The sequence below is a fragment of the Pogona vitticeps genome, chromosome 3 (genome assembly GCF_051106095.1).
Source record: "Pogona vitticeps strain Pit_001003342236 chromosome 3, PviZW2.1, whole genome shotgun sequence".
In the NCBI taxonomy this organism is placed as follows: Eukaryota; Metazoa; Chordata; class Lepidosauria; order Squamata; family Agamidae; genus Pogona; species Pogona vitticeps.
The window spans coordinates 198,901,004-198,914,648 of NC_135785.1; the positions used below are offsets into that span (position 1 = coordinate 198,901,004).

The 13,645-nt window shown below is 41.6% G+C and overlaps 1 protein-coding gene across 1 annotated transcript in view; it reads left to right on the plus strand.

The window, feature by feature from the left end:
• The window catches only part of LOC110074034 (cystathionine beta-synthase), a 32,421-nt gene extending 22,654 nt beyond the window's left edge, over positions 1–9,767 (plus strand). Inside the window, exons 11-16 of the mRNA XM_072994182.2 lie at positions 431–536; positions 2,610–2,681; positions 6,479–6,613; positions 6,909–7,017; positions 8,296–8,380; positions 9,226–9,767. Of these exons, the coding sequence (XP_072850283.2) occupies positions 431–536; positions 2,610–2,681; positions 6,479–6,613; positions 6,909–7,017; positions 8,296–8,380; positions 9,226–9,398 (680 nt within the window). The 3' untranslated portion in view covers positions 9,399–9,767. The remainder of the gene's footprint in view (positions 1–430; positions 537–2,609; positions 2,682–6,478; positions 6,614–6,908; positions 7,018–8,295; positions 8,381–9,225) is intronic.
• Positions 9,768–13,645: the final 3,878 nt, after the last annotated feature.

Below are 13,645 nucleotides of genomic sequence, written 5' to 3' on the forward strand. Positions count from 1 at the left end.
AACCACATATAAATTAGTCTTTTGGGGAGGTGAGTTAAACATTCTCAATCCACATCTTCCATTTACTCTTAAATTGTGCCTTCACCTCCCCACTGTTAAAATACACTGTTAAAATAGGTGGGGTCAAATCTTGGACAAGTGAGTTTTTGGACGAAAATTCCCTAAATCCCTGAGCCTGATCCAAATCCCACTGCTGTTACATATAGATTGGCCTAAAGAGGTTCCATGGCTTCCGAAGAAGTACTATTGCTATCTACACGGCAGCATTTGTAAGGATGGGAACATCAAAATCATGGCGACACACAGTCTAGTCCTTCAGAAGACCTTTAAGGCCAAGTTTATATTCTTCTCCCCATATCTTTTCTGCTATCACCTGAGTAATTGTAGCATATTGTTGAATAACATGTCTGCTCTTCTTTCTGTGTGGCAGGGGGCAGTGCGGGCACTGCAATGTCTGTGGCGGTGAAAGCAGCCAAGCAGCTAAAAGAGGGTCAACGTTGTGTTGTCCTCTTACCTGACTCTGTGAGGAATTACATGTAAGAGACAGCCTTCTTTGATTTGTGCTTTTCCTCTCTGGTTTCCCATCACTTGAGAACATTCATTCTATATGGAGGAGGACGCATCTGTGTTGGTTAAAGAATTTTAGTTGCCACATTCATGTAGAGATAGAAAAGAAATTTGTACTAAGTCCTTTTAATAACAAATGTATTCAATTCTTGGTCTGCAACACTATTAAAAGCACACACATAACTTTTGGTTTCCCATTACTGGGAAAAAGTAATGAGTAGGAGGGTCTTTTTCCCCCTTCTTTTTGTATTTTCAATTTATATGCAAGTACAGATGAACAACTCACAATATGAAAAAGCCAAAATATGTATATTTAAAAATATGTTGAGCTGTCATACTTTCTGCAATTTGACATGTGCAACACTGGTGATGTTATCACTAGTGGCAAACTGCCACCGACTAAAGGTGAACTGCTGCTGATTAAAGACAATTCTGGGGTGCACATGATATAATGAAACAAAATTGTGTGCATCCTGAAATCCCCCAAGGAAGAAACAGTTGCTGTTGCTTGACGTCATCATTGTTGTGCACCAAAGTATGCATGATTTTCCATGGGACAGCTCCCCCTCCCCTAGTCTAACAACTGCATGCAGAACAAGAGGAAGAAGAAAATGAAAATAGGATACAGAGAAATGCAATACATTCGAGACTAAAAGGTTCTCATGTCCATCCTCTCACATCAGATTAGTAACAGCAGAGAAGTTGTCATAGAGATTATCTCTAGAGAAGCAGGATTTTTTTTGGCATTCCATCATTACCATGAATTAGTTTTATGGTGACCTCTTTCTATTGATATCAGATATCTGTAATTCTATAGAGGTAACCCAGCATTAGAATTAGTTGCAGTTAGATAAATGATACCTAAAACAAAGAGTGCTTTGTTGTGGTTAAATTATGTGGAAAGTATTGTAAATATTTTATTGCGCCTTCAGTGGAAGCAGAAGTTCATGATAGTTACAACTCACAGAGTTCACTAAAGACTGATAAAGCTAAGATTTTCTAGAATGGGTCATAGGGTCTAATCCTGAACTACATTTACAAGGAAATGAACCCCATGAACATGGAGAACCTCTGAACATATAGATTGGGGTGAGAAACATTTGGCCCTCCAGATGTTTTTGACTTGAACTCCCAGAAGTTCCAGCCATCATAGTCATTAATGCAACATGTCATTCAAAACATCTGGAGGGAGAAAAATGACAGTGTATGGGACTACAGTGTTAATTTTTGGTGTCCAACTTAAGGTTATTTAAAGGAGCTTACATTTTAGAAATTCTTTGGCCTTCCACAATTCCAGTTCTTCTGCAGATTTTTTTTTCATAACATATATTTATTAGTCATTCAGTAACCTGGCTTCTGGGTAACATATCACTTATCAATTTAAAACACAGAATCCATAAAATACAATTGAATTACACAATCAAAATCATACGCACAATAAAGGAACTCAAACCAAGACAGAGAAATCAACTGATTCCACAGAGCTCAATAAAGGCCGCATAAAAGGAGAGCCTAAAGTTCTAATACTAATAATGGAATGATGTTAAAAGTAAAATTAAAATGCTAAAAGCCTTGGGGGAAAATATTTTCTTGTCCCTGGGTGGTATCATGCACATCCTTTTCATTTGATCCTTTAACATTAACTTAACATTAACATAAACAAAAACTTTATGTTTTGACTTTCTAGCAATCCAGATATATTCAAATTAATAGGGTGCCACTGATTACACTAGGATTGTGTTTTTGTACACATCTTCTTTCCTGGTTGTTTAGCTCTTTTTTCCTTATTAATGCAGCATATGGCAGGTTTTTTTTTTGTTTCATACAACCCGCTTCTCACCTTTACTGCCAACCTCTTCATAAACAATTAATTTCCTCCATTTCAGCTGTGCAGTGAGCCTTTTTTGTCTAATGTAGTTTCCTATCTGCAACTGATTGAAAAGTTATGGCTACTCTGAAAGTCATAAAATAGATTAGCCCTATGATGGTTGTCAGAATGAAGCACCAAAGCCTAACACTGTGTATTTGTTCATTATCTCCAGGTCCAAGTTTTTGAATGACAAATGGATGGTCCAGAATGGATTTTTAAAAGATGCTCAAGAACATCATCCTTGGTATGACTCAGAATCAGTTTAACAGTTATGTTTTCCAAATATGCATACACACATACAAACAGAATAATCAGGATGGTGGAGCACTGAGAAGTCACATGATGGTTTATGCATTTGTTTAGAGAGACCCTATGTTGCATGTACACCTTCACGGACTGCTGCCTTGTTGTGATGAAGGGGCTTGAGTAATTCAGAAAAGCTATGGGCTATGCCATGCAGGGACACCCAAGATGGACAGGTCATAGTGGAGAGTTCTGACTAAATGCTGGAGCAGGAACTGGCAAGCAATTCCAGTATCTTTGCCAAGAAAACCCCATGAACAGAAACAAAAGAATAAAAGATATGACGCTGGAAGATGAGCCCCTCAGGTCGGAAGGCATCCAACATGCTACTGAGGAAGAGCGGAGGACAAGTACAAGTAGCTCCAGAGCTAATGAAGTAGTTGGGCCAAAGCTGAAAGGACGCTCAGCTGTGAACACATCTGGAAGTGAAAGGAAAGTCCGATGCTGCAAAGAAAAATACTGCATAGGAACCTGGAATGTAAAATCTATGAACCTTGGTAAGTTGGATGTGGTCAAACAGCAGATGGCAAGAATAAACATTGACATCCTGGGCGTCAGTGAACTAAAATGGATGGGAATGGGCAAATTCAATTCAGACGATTATCATATCTACTATTGTGGGCAAGAATCCCATAGAAGAAATGGAGTAGCCCTCACAGTCAACAAAAGAGTGGGAAAAGCTGTACTGGGAAACAATCTCAAAAATGATCGAATGATTTCAATACAAATCCAAGGCAGACCTTTCAACATCACAGTAATCCAGGTTTATGCACCAACCACTCATGCTGAAGAGGCTGAAGTTGACCAGTTCTATGAAGACCTACAACACCTTCTAGAACTGACTCCAAAGAAAGATGTTCTTCTCATTATACGGGACTGGAATGCTAAAGTAGGCAGTCAAGAGATAAAAGGAACAACAGGTAAGTTTGGCCTTGGAGTTCAAAACAAAGCAGGGCACAGGCTAATAGAGTTTTGTCAAGAGAACAACCTGGTCATCACAAACACTCTTTTCCAACAACACAAGAGGCGACACATGGACATCACCAGATGGGCAATATCGAAATCAGATTGATTATGTTTTCTGCAGCCAAAGATGGAGAAGCTCTATACAGTCAGCAAAAACAAGACCTGGAGTTGATTGTGGCTCTGATCATCATTATAGCAAAACTCAAGCTTAAACTGAAAAAAGTAGGAAAAACCACTGGGCTAGTCAGGTATAATCTAAACCAAATCCCTTATGAATACACAGTGGAAGTGAAGAACAGATTTAAGGAACTCGGTTTGGTGGACAGATTGCCTGAAGAACTATGGATAGAGGCTCGTAACATTGTACAGGAGGCAGCAACAAAAACCATTCCAAAAAAAAAGAGGAAATGCAAGAAAGCAAAGTGGCTGTCCAACGAGGCCTTACAAATAGCAGAGAAGAGAAGGGAAACAAAATGTAAGGGAGATAGGAAAAGCTACAGAAAATTGAATGCAGATTTCCAAAGAATAGAAAGGAGAGACAAGAGGGCCTTCTTAAATGAACAGTGTAAAAATATAGAGGAAAATAACAGAAAAGGAAAAACCAGAGATCTGTTCAAGAAAATTGGAGATGTTAAAGGAACATTTTGTGCAAAGATGGACATGATAAAGGACAAAAATAGTAGAGGCCTTACAGAAGCAGAAGACATCAAGAAGAGGTGGCCAGAATACACAGAGGAATTATACCAGAAAGATCTGGATGTCCCAGACAACCCAGATAGTGTAGGCTGCTGACCTTGAGCCAGACATCATGGAAAGCGAAGTCAAGTAGGACTTAGACAGCATGGCTAACAACAAGTCAGTGGAGGTGAACTATTTAAAATGATGCTGTTAAGGTAATACACTTAATATGCTAGCAAGTTTGGAACACTCAGCAGTGGCCAGGGGACTGGAAAAGATCAGTCTGCATCCCAATCCCAAAGAAGGGCAGTGCCAAAGAATGCTCCAACTACCATACAATTGCACTCATTTCACACGCTAACAAGGTTATACTCAAAATCCTACAAGGTAGGCTTCAGCAGTATGTGGACCGAGACCTCCCAGAAGTACAAGCTGGATTTCGAAGGGGCAGAGAAAATGGAGACCAAATAGCTAACATGGGCTGGATTATGGAGAAAGACAGAGAGTTCCAGAAAAAATCTATTTCTGCTTCATTGACTATGCAAAAGCCTTTGACTGTGTGGACAACAGCAAACTATGGCAAGTCCTTAAAGAAATGGAAGTGCCTGACCACCTTATCTATCTCCTGAGAAATCTGTATGTGGGACAGACAGGAAGCAATAGTTAGAACTGGATATGGAACAACTGATTGGTTAAGAATTGGGAAAGGAGTATGACAAGGCCGCAAATTGTCTCCCTGCTTATTTAACTGATATGCATATGATACCACTCTGATGGTAGTAGGTGAGGAGTATTTTAAAAACTTGTTAATGAGGGTGAAAGAGGAGAGCGCCAAAAATGGTCTGAAGCTCAACATCAAAAAAACTAAGATTATGGCCACTGGTCCCATCACCTCCTGGCAAATAGAAGGGGAAAATATGGAGGCAGTGACAGATTATACCTTCTTGGGCTCCATGATCACTGCAGATGGTGACAGCAGCCACTAAATTAAAAGACACCTGCTTCTTGGGAGGAAAGTGATGACGAACCTAGACAGCATCTCAAAAAGCAGACACATCACCTTGCCGACAAAGGTTTGCATAGTCAAAGCTATGGTTCTTCCAGTAGTGATGTTTGGAAGTGAGAGCTGGACCATAAAGAAGGCTGACTGCTGAAGAATTCATACTTTTGAATTGTGGTGTTGGTGGAGGCTCTTGAGAGTCCCCTGGACTGCAAGGAGAACAAACCTATCCATTCTAAAGGAAATCAACCCTGAGTGCTCACTGGAAAGACAGATCCTGAAGCTGAAGCTCCAATACTTTGGCCATCTCACGAGAAGAAAAGACTCCCTGGAAAAAACCCTGATGTTGAGAAAGTGTGAAAGCAAGAGAAGGGGACGACAGAGGATGAGATGGTTGGACAGTGTCATTGAAGCTACCAACATGAATTTGACCCAACTTCAGGAGGCAGTGGAAGACAAGAGGGCCTGGCATGCTCTGGTCCATAGGGTCACGAAGAGCCGGAAATGATTAAACAACAACAATGTTGTATGTATCTTGATTGGTTGCTGAGGCCATAGACAACATGTACCTGAAGGAGCGGGAACACCTTGCCCTGCTTGGCTACTCCTGAAAGAGGCCTTGTTGACTCCTTCTTGTGTGCTGTTCCCAAATGCAGTAGTAGAATCTACTCATCTTGGAGTTGTGTTCAATTTCTGTTTTCACTGCTTTCTGGAAATGTGTGAAGGGGCCACTTTAAAATTACTTCTTTTGAATGTTGGTACAACGCTTACACACAACTCCAGTAGGCATTTTTCAGAAGTGCACAAGGAGAGGTCTGGTACCTCCTTGCAGAAGTGTTGAAGTCAGAGATTGTGGCACCCTGTGGGTGGCGAGTTGTGCTTCACATATGGGACAAGAGGATTCTGGCCAATTATTTCAATATTCTGAAATAAAAAGATTTAAAGGTTCTAATTCAAATCAGTAGAGCCCATGCTAGGGTAAACACATATCTTTTACCTCTTAAGGGAGCTCCACTTCTAATTATGTGTTAATGTCTAGTTTGACCCTGATTGATGGAGGTTTAAAAACACTTGATGTCCTTGATGTCTGATAGGTGGTGGAATATCAAGGTGCAGAAGCTGAACCTCACAGCCCCACTGACTCTGCTCCCAGATGTGAACTGTCAGAAGGCAATTGAAATCCTCCGTGAGAAGTCACATGACCAGGCGCCTGTTGTGGCTGAATCAGGGTAATGTTCCTGTTATCTATTTCAGCATAATGTGCTGATCTGCATAATGACTGAGATCCTGAAATAAATGAATATGCTCAGGGCCTGCATGTGGAGGACTCTCAGAGACCAGGAGTGAGTAAAATTTGGCTTATGCTTTTGCTGGAACCTTCTTCCAGTCAATTCGCTACAAAATAGCTGAATTTCAGTGGTGTGGTGGCAGCAGAAAAGCAGCCTCACCTCAGAGCCTAGTGTGTGGAAAAGTGTGCACCTTGTACTGTATTTAAACCATAAACAGCTTTGTGCTTTTGTGCAGGCACATCTTGGGGATAGTAACTCTCAGCAACATCCTCTCCTCAATCCTGGCAGGAAATGCTCAGTTCTCAGACTCCATCATGAAAGTCATTTGCCGACAGTTTTCAAAGGTAATTATCATTACTTAATATTACTTGAAGTCCATGTTTGTCTTCATATTACCAATTGCAAAAACAAAAGCAGTGAATTTGCAACAAGTACAGTTTGGAAGTGTTGTATTAGGATAATCAGTCCTCTTTTACTTCCTAAGAGAGATCAGTTAACTGTTATTATTTGGTTTAACCTTCAAATACTGCTACCTTTTGCAGGCACAATTCTGGCATAAATTGGTGGGAGTACAACTCTGATGGTTTTATTCTAAATCTGAAAGCTTCTACACAATATGGGGTGCTTTCAGATTAATAGTTCCTCTTGCTGCTAGCCAGAAGACATTGTACAATCTATTCTGTCTTTCCTTTCTTAATGATTTGTTTGTGGCAAGATAAAAGAGTCAGAAGAAACAATGGGAAGATACAGAAGGTCTACAAATAGAGCACTATGTCAAACCCCCTGCCCCTGAAATTCTGTGAAGGAGGCAGGGTGATTGGTGATGATAATGTTTCTCTGGGATCACCAAAAATTCGAAGAATAGTTTCATTGCAAGTCATCGTAACTGATTATAAGAATCACAGCAGCTTGCTATGTAGGAACATGCAACAGCTGTGTACACCATTCAACCTGTAAGTTTAAATTGGGGTGAGTGATTTTTTTGATAATATTGTAAATTACAGAAGTTAGCAATAGCCTATGATTAGAAGAAAATTCTCAAATAAGGGAAGTGTTAGTGTCACAGCAGGAATTTCTCTCATTCCTAGGATTTTAGAAATAAGCTGACTTTGTTCGGTGAATTAATCTTCTGTAACTACACAATTCTTATGAAATTCCCCCCAAAAGACTGCCTCAGTCACGTCTGTACACCTAAAGTCCTTTCAGCTCTAATTAAGGTGAAGGATGCATCTGTTGGATTTGTTGGGGGTAGTTTGTTTGTTTGTTTTAGTGTTACATTTCTGCTGTAAGATCAGCACATGAGCTGAACCCTCCATGTTGAGGCTTCACTTCACAGTTCTTCTCCCACAAGAGTTTGGGAAAATACAGCCTTAGCATGGAGTTAATTTATTACAAACAACAGGCATAAAATGAGTCATGTTGGATCAAATGGAAGGCCTCCATGGTTCAGTATTTTGGTCAGACAGCAGCCAACCAGTTGGTGATGAGAAAGCTTATGCTTCCTAATTCTATGTGGCTCCAAGAAAGGGCTGCACTTCGTAGGGTGGTTTTACACATGTCATCTGGATCCCTGGAGTGTTAGTGATAGCTTACATCATTTCATGTTTGGGACTTCTGTACAGATTAGCCTGGATGATACCCTTGGAAAGCTTTCAACCATCCTGGAAAATGATCACCTTGCTGTTGTTGTACATGAAGTGGAGCAATGTAAGTAGTTTTTTTTAATAACAATAATAAATAATGACAAGCTGTTGATTAAAAAAAACACAAAGATAGAGTTTACATGTTTTGTACATCACCCGAAGAGAAATGGGGCTCGGGGGCTGCCCTGCTACTGATCCTACCCCTGAAGTCACTTAAGGCCACTCATCCTGTCACCATTGTCTATGCATTAGATGTGGCGATCTTGAAAAGCCATCCACTTGCACCTTTAAATGTGTAGACTATCCACCCATACTGGAATTCAAGGGCCAGCCATCTATCTTTGGCTGCTGCTAGCACCACATATCAGTGTTGCACAATTCAGAATCATGGATGCACATGAAATATAGATGATTTTTTAAAAAAAAATTAAAATGTCAAGGCAATCGAACTATTTTTGACCAGAAGTAGTCAGAGCTGCAGATGTATGCAGAAACTTTTCCTAGAGTTCAGCTGTTATCCAGGGGCTTAGCGTCCATGAAGTATGTGGGTTTGGTGGTGTTCCAGTGTAACACTTTGGGAAATGAAGGATTTGCCGGCTGCACACCTGAGTGTAATCACAATGTTTACACTCTTTTTGGTGAGGCTCCTTCGGATTGATTTTTCAGATATTTAAGTCCCAGACTGGCTTAAGGTTTATTGACAGTAGGCGCTGAGGACCTTGATCAGGATGCAAACTACCTTAGCTGTGTTTCAAAATTTCCTGTCAAAATTCACAGGGCAACTTTGTCGTGATTAACTTTAAGTCTCCTCGATGTATGCAGGCAGATCTTAAAGAAAAAGTACATTCCTAATTTCAGTTTGGGTACATCACCAATACGTAACCTTTCTTCATTTTTGTGTGACTCCAGACAATGCAGGTGGTAGCTCCTTCAAGAAACAGATAGTGTTTGCTGTGGCCAGAGCTGCTGACCTTCTCAGTTTTGTTGCTCCAAAGGAGAAAAACGAAGAGCTGAGAGATGTAACACCCCAAATACCTTCTTTTGAAAGAATCATCTCTACAGCACACTCAGAAGAAAAATAACTGTAGACTTTAAAGTACAATATTCTGGTTTGTTTTACGATATAGCTAAGCTTTCTATTTTAACTTACCTAGCCGTTTTTGGACATGCCAAAATTTAATGCCATCCTAAATGCCACCAGAGGAAATAATCTAGAATCAGAATGAACTTGTTAAGAAATGTTAAAATTAAAATAAGCTGTTGTGGTGGTAAGATTCTCGGGATGAAAAGATTAGGAGCAAATGAATTCTATGAGGTTTTGCTGAATTGATATCTGACACTTTGTTTGCATTAACATTGACTGATAAATACATATCAACATCTGCTAGCAGAGGAAAAATGCAGTTGCAAAGGCTTTCTCACAGAACCAGTAATAGAAGGAAAGTCTGAACTGATAATGTTGGCAGAGGAATGGGGTAATATTCCGCTTTTGTTCTTGGGCAGACTTGTTTCCACCACCCCCTCACAACTATCTGTAGGATGTTGCACTAACTTCTCAAAATGTTGAGCAAGAAAGGTTTCCAGACCTAGGAAGCTACACACATATCCACTTCCTATTGGTTCCTACCAATAGCAGCTGGTGTCCAGTGTGGTTGTTGGGGTAGACAGCTTATCACAAAATGGTGGGTAAAAACGGGGCCACTGCACAGAGACAGACAAATGTATTGTCTGTCCCACAGAAACAGAGGCAGCTGCAGTGACATCCAGACACTGCTCAGTCACACCCTGTTTATGACTCTGCTGAGTAGAATACACATTCCTTCCCTAAGTAGAAGTGTACTTATATGCTGTTGCTTTCTTCTCCCTTCTCACTATAAAAACTCACAAAGAGGAACACAGGTGGGGCCCTCACTACCACCTCCAATAAAGAGGCAGGTAGAAGTGAGTTTACCAGGGTTGCCTAAACCCAAGGCAGAGGAGTGCCTGATCTGTTTCAAGAAGGCCACCATCCTTCATTGGCTTCCACTTCTAACAGGTAATGCTTAGCAGTGGTGCAGCTTTTCTAAGGTGAGGCTTTAAGAAGCTCTGATTCCGATATTGCACATGAAGACAACTCTGAGGAATTCTGTCCTACATCACACTGACATATTGGCCACTTGTGTACACCCCCTTGCTGTTGCCTCAACCAACTGTATTCTATGGGACAAAAAACACTCTCTTCATCACAGCAAACTTCCATATATAATGGTTGCCTTCTTAAGACACACGAGAGGGCTAGAGATTCCAATTCTTCTTCACTGTACTGCATGGGTCCTATCTCAAGAATGGTGTGGAACATGTTAGAGAAATAAACCTCATGCCAGTTGATGCCCTGCTTTAGACTTTTTTTTTTGGCTGACTAGGAAACTCATACAAAGTATTCATGGAGCTGGATTTTTTAAAAAGGAATTTTGCTAAAAGTAGGTTGGCCCCAATTCTGAGAGAAGTTTTTCATCTTTCATTTGCATTGAATACAGTGGGAACCTGGACTCTAAATTATCTTGTATGGGGCAGGTAGCCCATGGTATACTTGAACACGTCTTCAGATAGGTTCTTGCTCTGTGAATTTTAGTATGTGTTGACTGGAAAAAGCCACTCAGAATTGGACAACAGTAGTCAATCAGTCTTCCGAAAACTTTTTCTGTATATGGCTTGTCCCAATAGCTGTCAAAGATCTCTTGGGTAACATGGTCATTATCTTTGTAATTGTTGTGTAATATGTGATTTTTATGTATTGTGCAACTGGTTTTTAAAGTGTTGAATAAATGACAGGATTTTAGAGTTGGAAGGCATCTGTGATCAGGTTCTTTGCTGTAGGCGGTCCCACATTTTGGGCGGGAATGAGAGTCGGAGGCGAATTTAAAACTTTAACAGAGTCCTTTTTATTTTTCAACATCTCAACCTCAACAGTTTCAAACGGGTCCATTAAACTTAACTCTGACAAAACTTTGTAACTGTGGACCTTGACATCAGGTGTCACCAAGTCACTCCTTACATCCGGGCTGGTCCAAAACGCTCCCAATCTGTCATAGGTCTCAAAGGAGTGCACCGTACTGCGCAAACCATGCCATAGCACGGGTGTCTCGCCCAGTCCCCCTTGCGGGATTGCTGATGAAAAGAGGGATTGGGATGGATTACCCTCCTTCCCCCCATGCTGATTGCGTGGGTAAACCACCACTGTCCATTCTAAAGGCTCGAGTGGCTCACCACTGATCTTGTCTCTGAAGGGTTTGGGAGTAAGCCTCCTCCTATTCTCAGGTTGGAGAACTTTCTTATTAGTTTCGCCACCTCATCTCACTCCTCCTCTTGCCTGTACTACTTGGTCTCTTGTCTCCTTTCGTTACTCGCCCATTAGCACAGTGAAATTACACTACACGGGCTTTCCCCCCCTCTTTTATCTCCTCCTCCCAGACAATTAAATCCAGCTCCTCCCCCTTGTCGTCAGCCAGACAGACCTCTAACGCTTTTCTTTCCTCTCCCTCCTCCTCCTCTATTTCCACTAGAATTCCCTCTGCGCAGCCATGGTCCTCCTCAATGGTCTGCGTCGTTGAGGACGGCACACTGCTGGTTCCTCCTTCACACACACCCTTTCCGAGTGGGCCATGCTCTCCTTGGGATTCACTGCACAGATTCCCTGTCGGGAAAAATAATTGGCGTTAGCACACGCACTTCCTTTCTTATACTGTACGGTAAATGTATATGGTTGGAGACTCAGGCACCACCGAGTCAATTGAGGGTTGGTATCCTTCATCCTATTTAGCCACTGCAATGGAGCGTGATCCGTGATCAAGGTAAATGGTGCACTGAGTAAATAATATCTTAATGTTTGTATTGCCCACTTAGCTGCTAGAGCTTCTTTTTCTATTGTCACATATTTCTGTTCTCGTGGTTTCACGGTGTGAAACACATTAGGGATGCAGTAAATTGGAAGGGTTTCTCCCCTCCCCCCTTGGGACTAGTGCTTCATATGTGGTGGTGGCTGATTCCAAGTTGGACTGTCGTTCAGAAAAAGGATTAAAGGGCCACTCCCCAAAAACAGAAGCCCAGTCCATCTCCACCTAGAGACAGGAAAAGTTGCCTTTCAGACCCACTACTATTGGCATCCTGCAGCCAGCAGGGACGTCGGCAGGTGGACCCCTGGGAGTTGCATTCCCAGTTTTCTCCAAAGTCTTTGCTTTCCCATTCTTGGTTTGCTTGTTAGCAAAAAGGAGACCAGCCGGACGAAGCAAAAAGAGGCCTGCCATCCGTACAGTCCCTCTGCTTTGGCCCTCCCTCATGGCCGAATGTCTGTACAGTATTTTCCCATTTGTGCAACTCTCTGTCATCCCTCCTCACAGGCCCTGTGAGGCTCAGAGGGGGAGACTGAAAGCTCGGGGGGGGGGGCTGAAATTGATTGGGATCTAAGCACGTTTAGCAGGCAGGAATGGACGTTGAGCAGGTTTTCTTTCCTTCTTTCCCTGTGGTGACAAAGTTAAGCAATCATTGCTCGGGTGTCATCTGGATTTTACTGCCTTTCGGTGACGACCTTCATGCCCTCTCTGACTTCCTCCTGATTTTGATCTATGTTCTGAGATGTTAACATGTTTGTGATTGCGACTAGAACATAAGTAGGTCTTTAATTATAATTACCACCAATTATCACCAGAGTTTGAAGTGTGGGGGAAATTTCGGTGGCATAGCTTGAGCAAGACAGTGGCACAAGGCAACCCAGGCCCACCCTCTCCCCAAGCCGGATGATGACCCAGAGAACAGGGAGGTGTGAGAGACTAGCTCCTTTTTGCAGAAGAATTTGATAGCATTCCAAATTTATTTCTATTTTAGATAGGTTAAAAAACTTAAAAGCTAGTAAGTGGGAGAAACAGAAACCAAGAGACTTCTTTATTCAGACCACAGGCCAAAACTTTGAGTGCTGAACTCTGTAAAGGATGGGTTTGATTTCCAGTATATTCAGTCATATTTGTGCAAAATTAGGGTTGCCATATCTCCCCCGCCCCAGGGCTACTGATCTTAAACCCCGGCTTGCACCGAAATGAGGTGTAACATTGTCTATGCTAGGAATTGCTGTACTTTTTGAATTTGGCAGGGACAGAAAGAGAGTGTGTGTCATTTCAGCTCAGTCTTTTGAAGAAAGTTGTAAAATGTCCATTCTTCCTAATTGGCAGCAGAAGGAACTTGAGACTGAAACATGCTGAACACATGAGACCGTGATATGAGCCAAAGTTTCCAGTGCAAGAGAGTGGCAATGGCTGAGAGCAAAGGAGAACCGATCAAGGGTTAAGTCAATGGACCT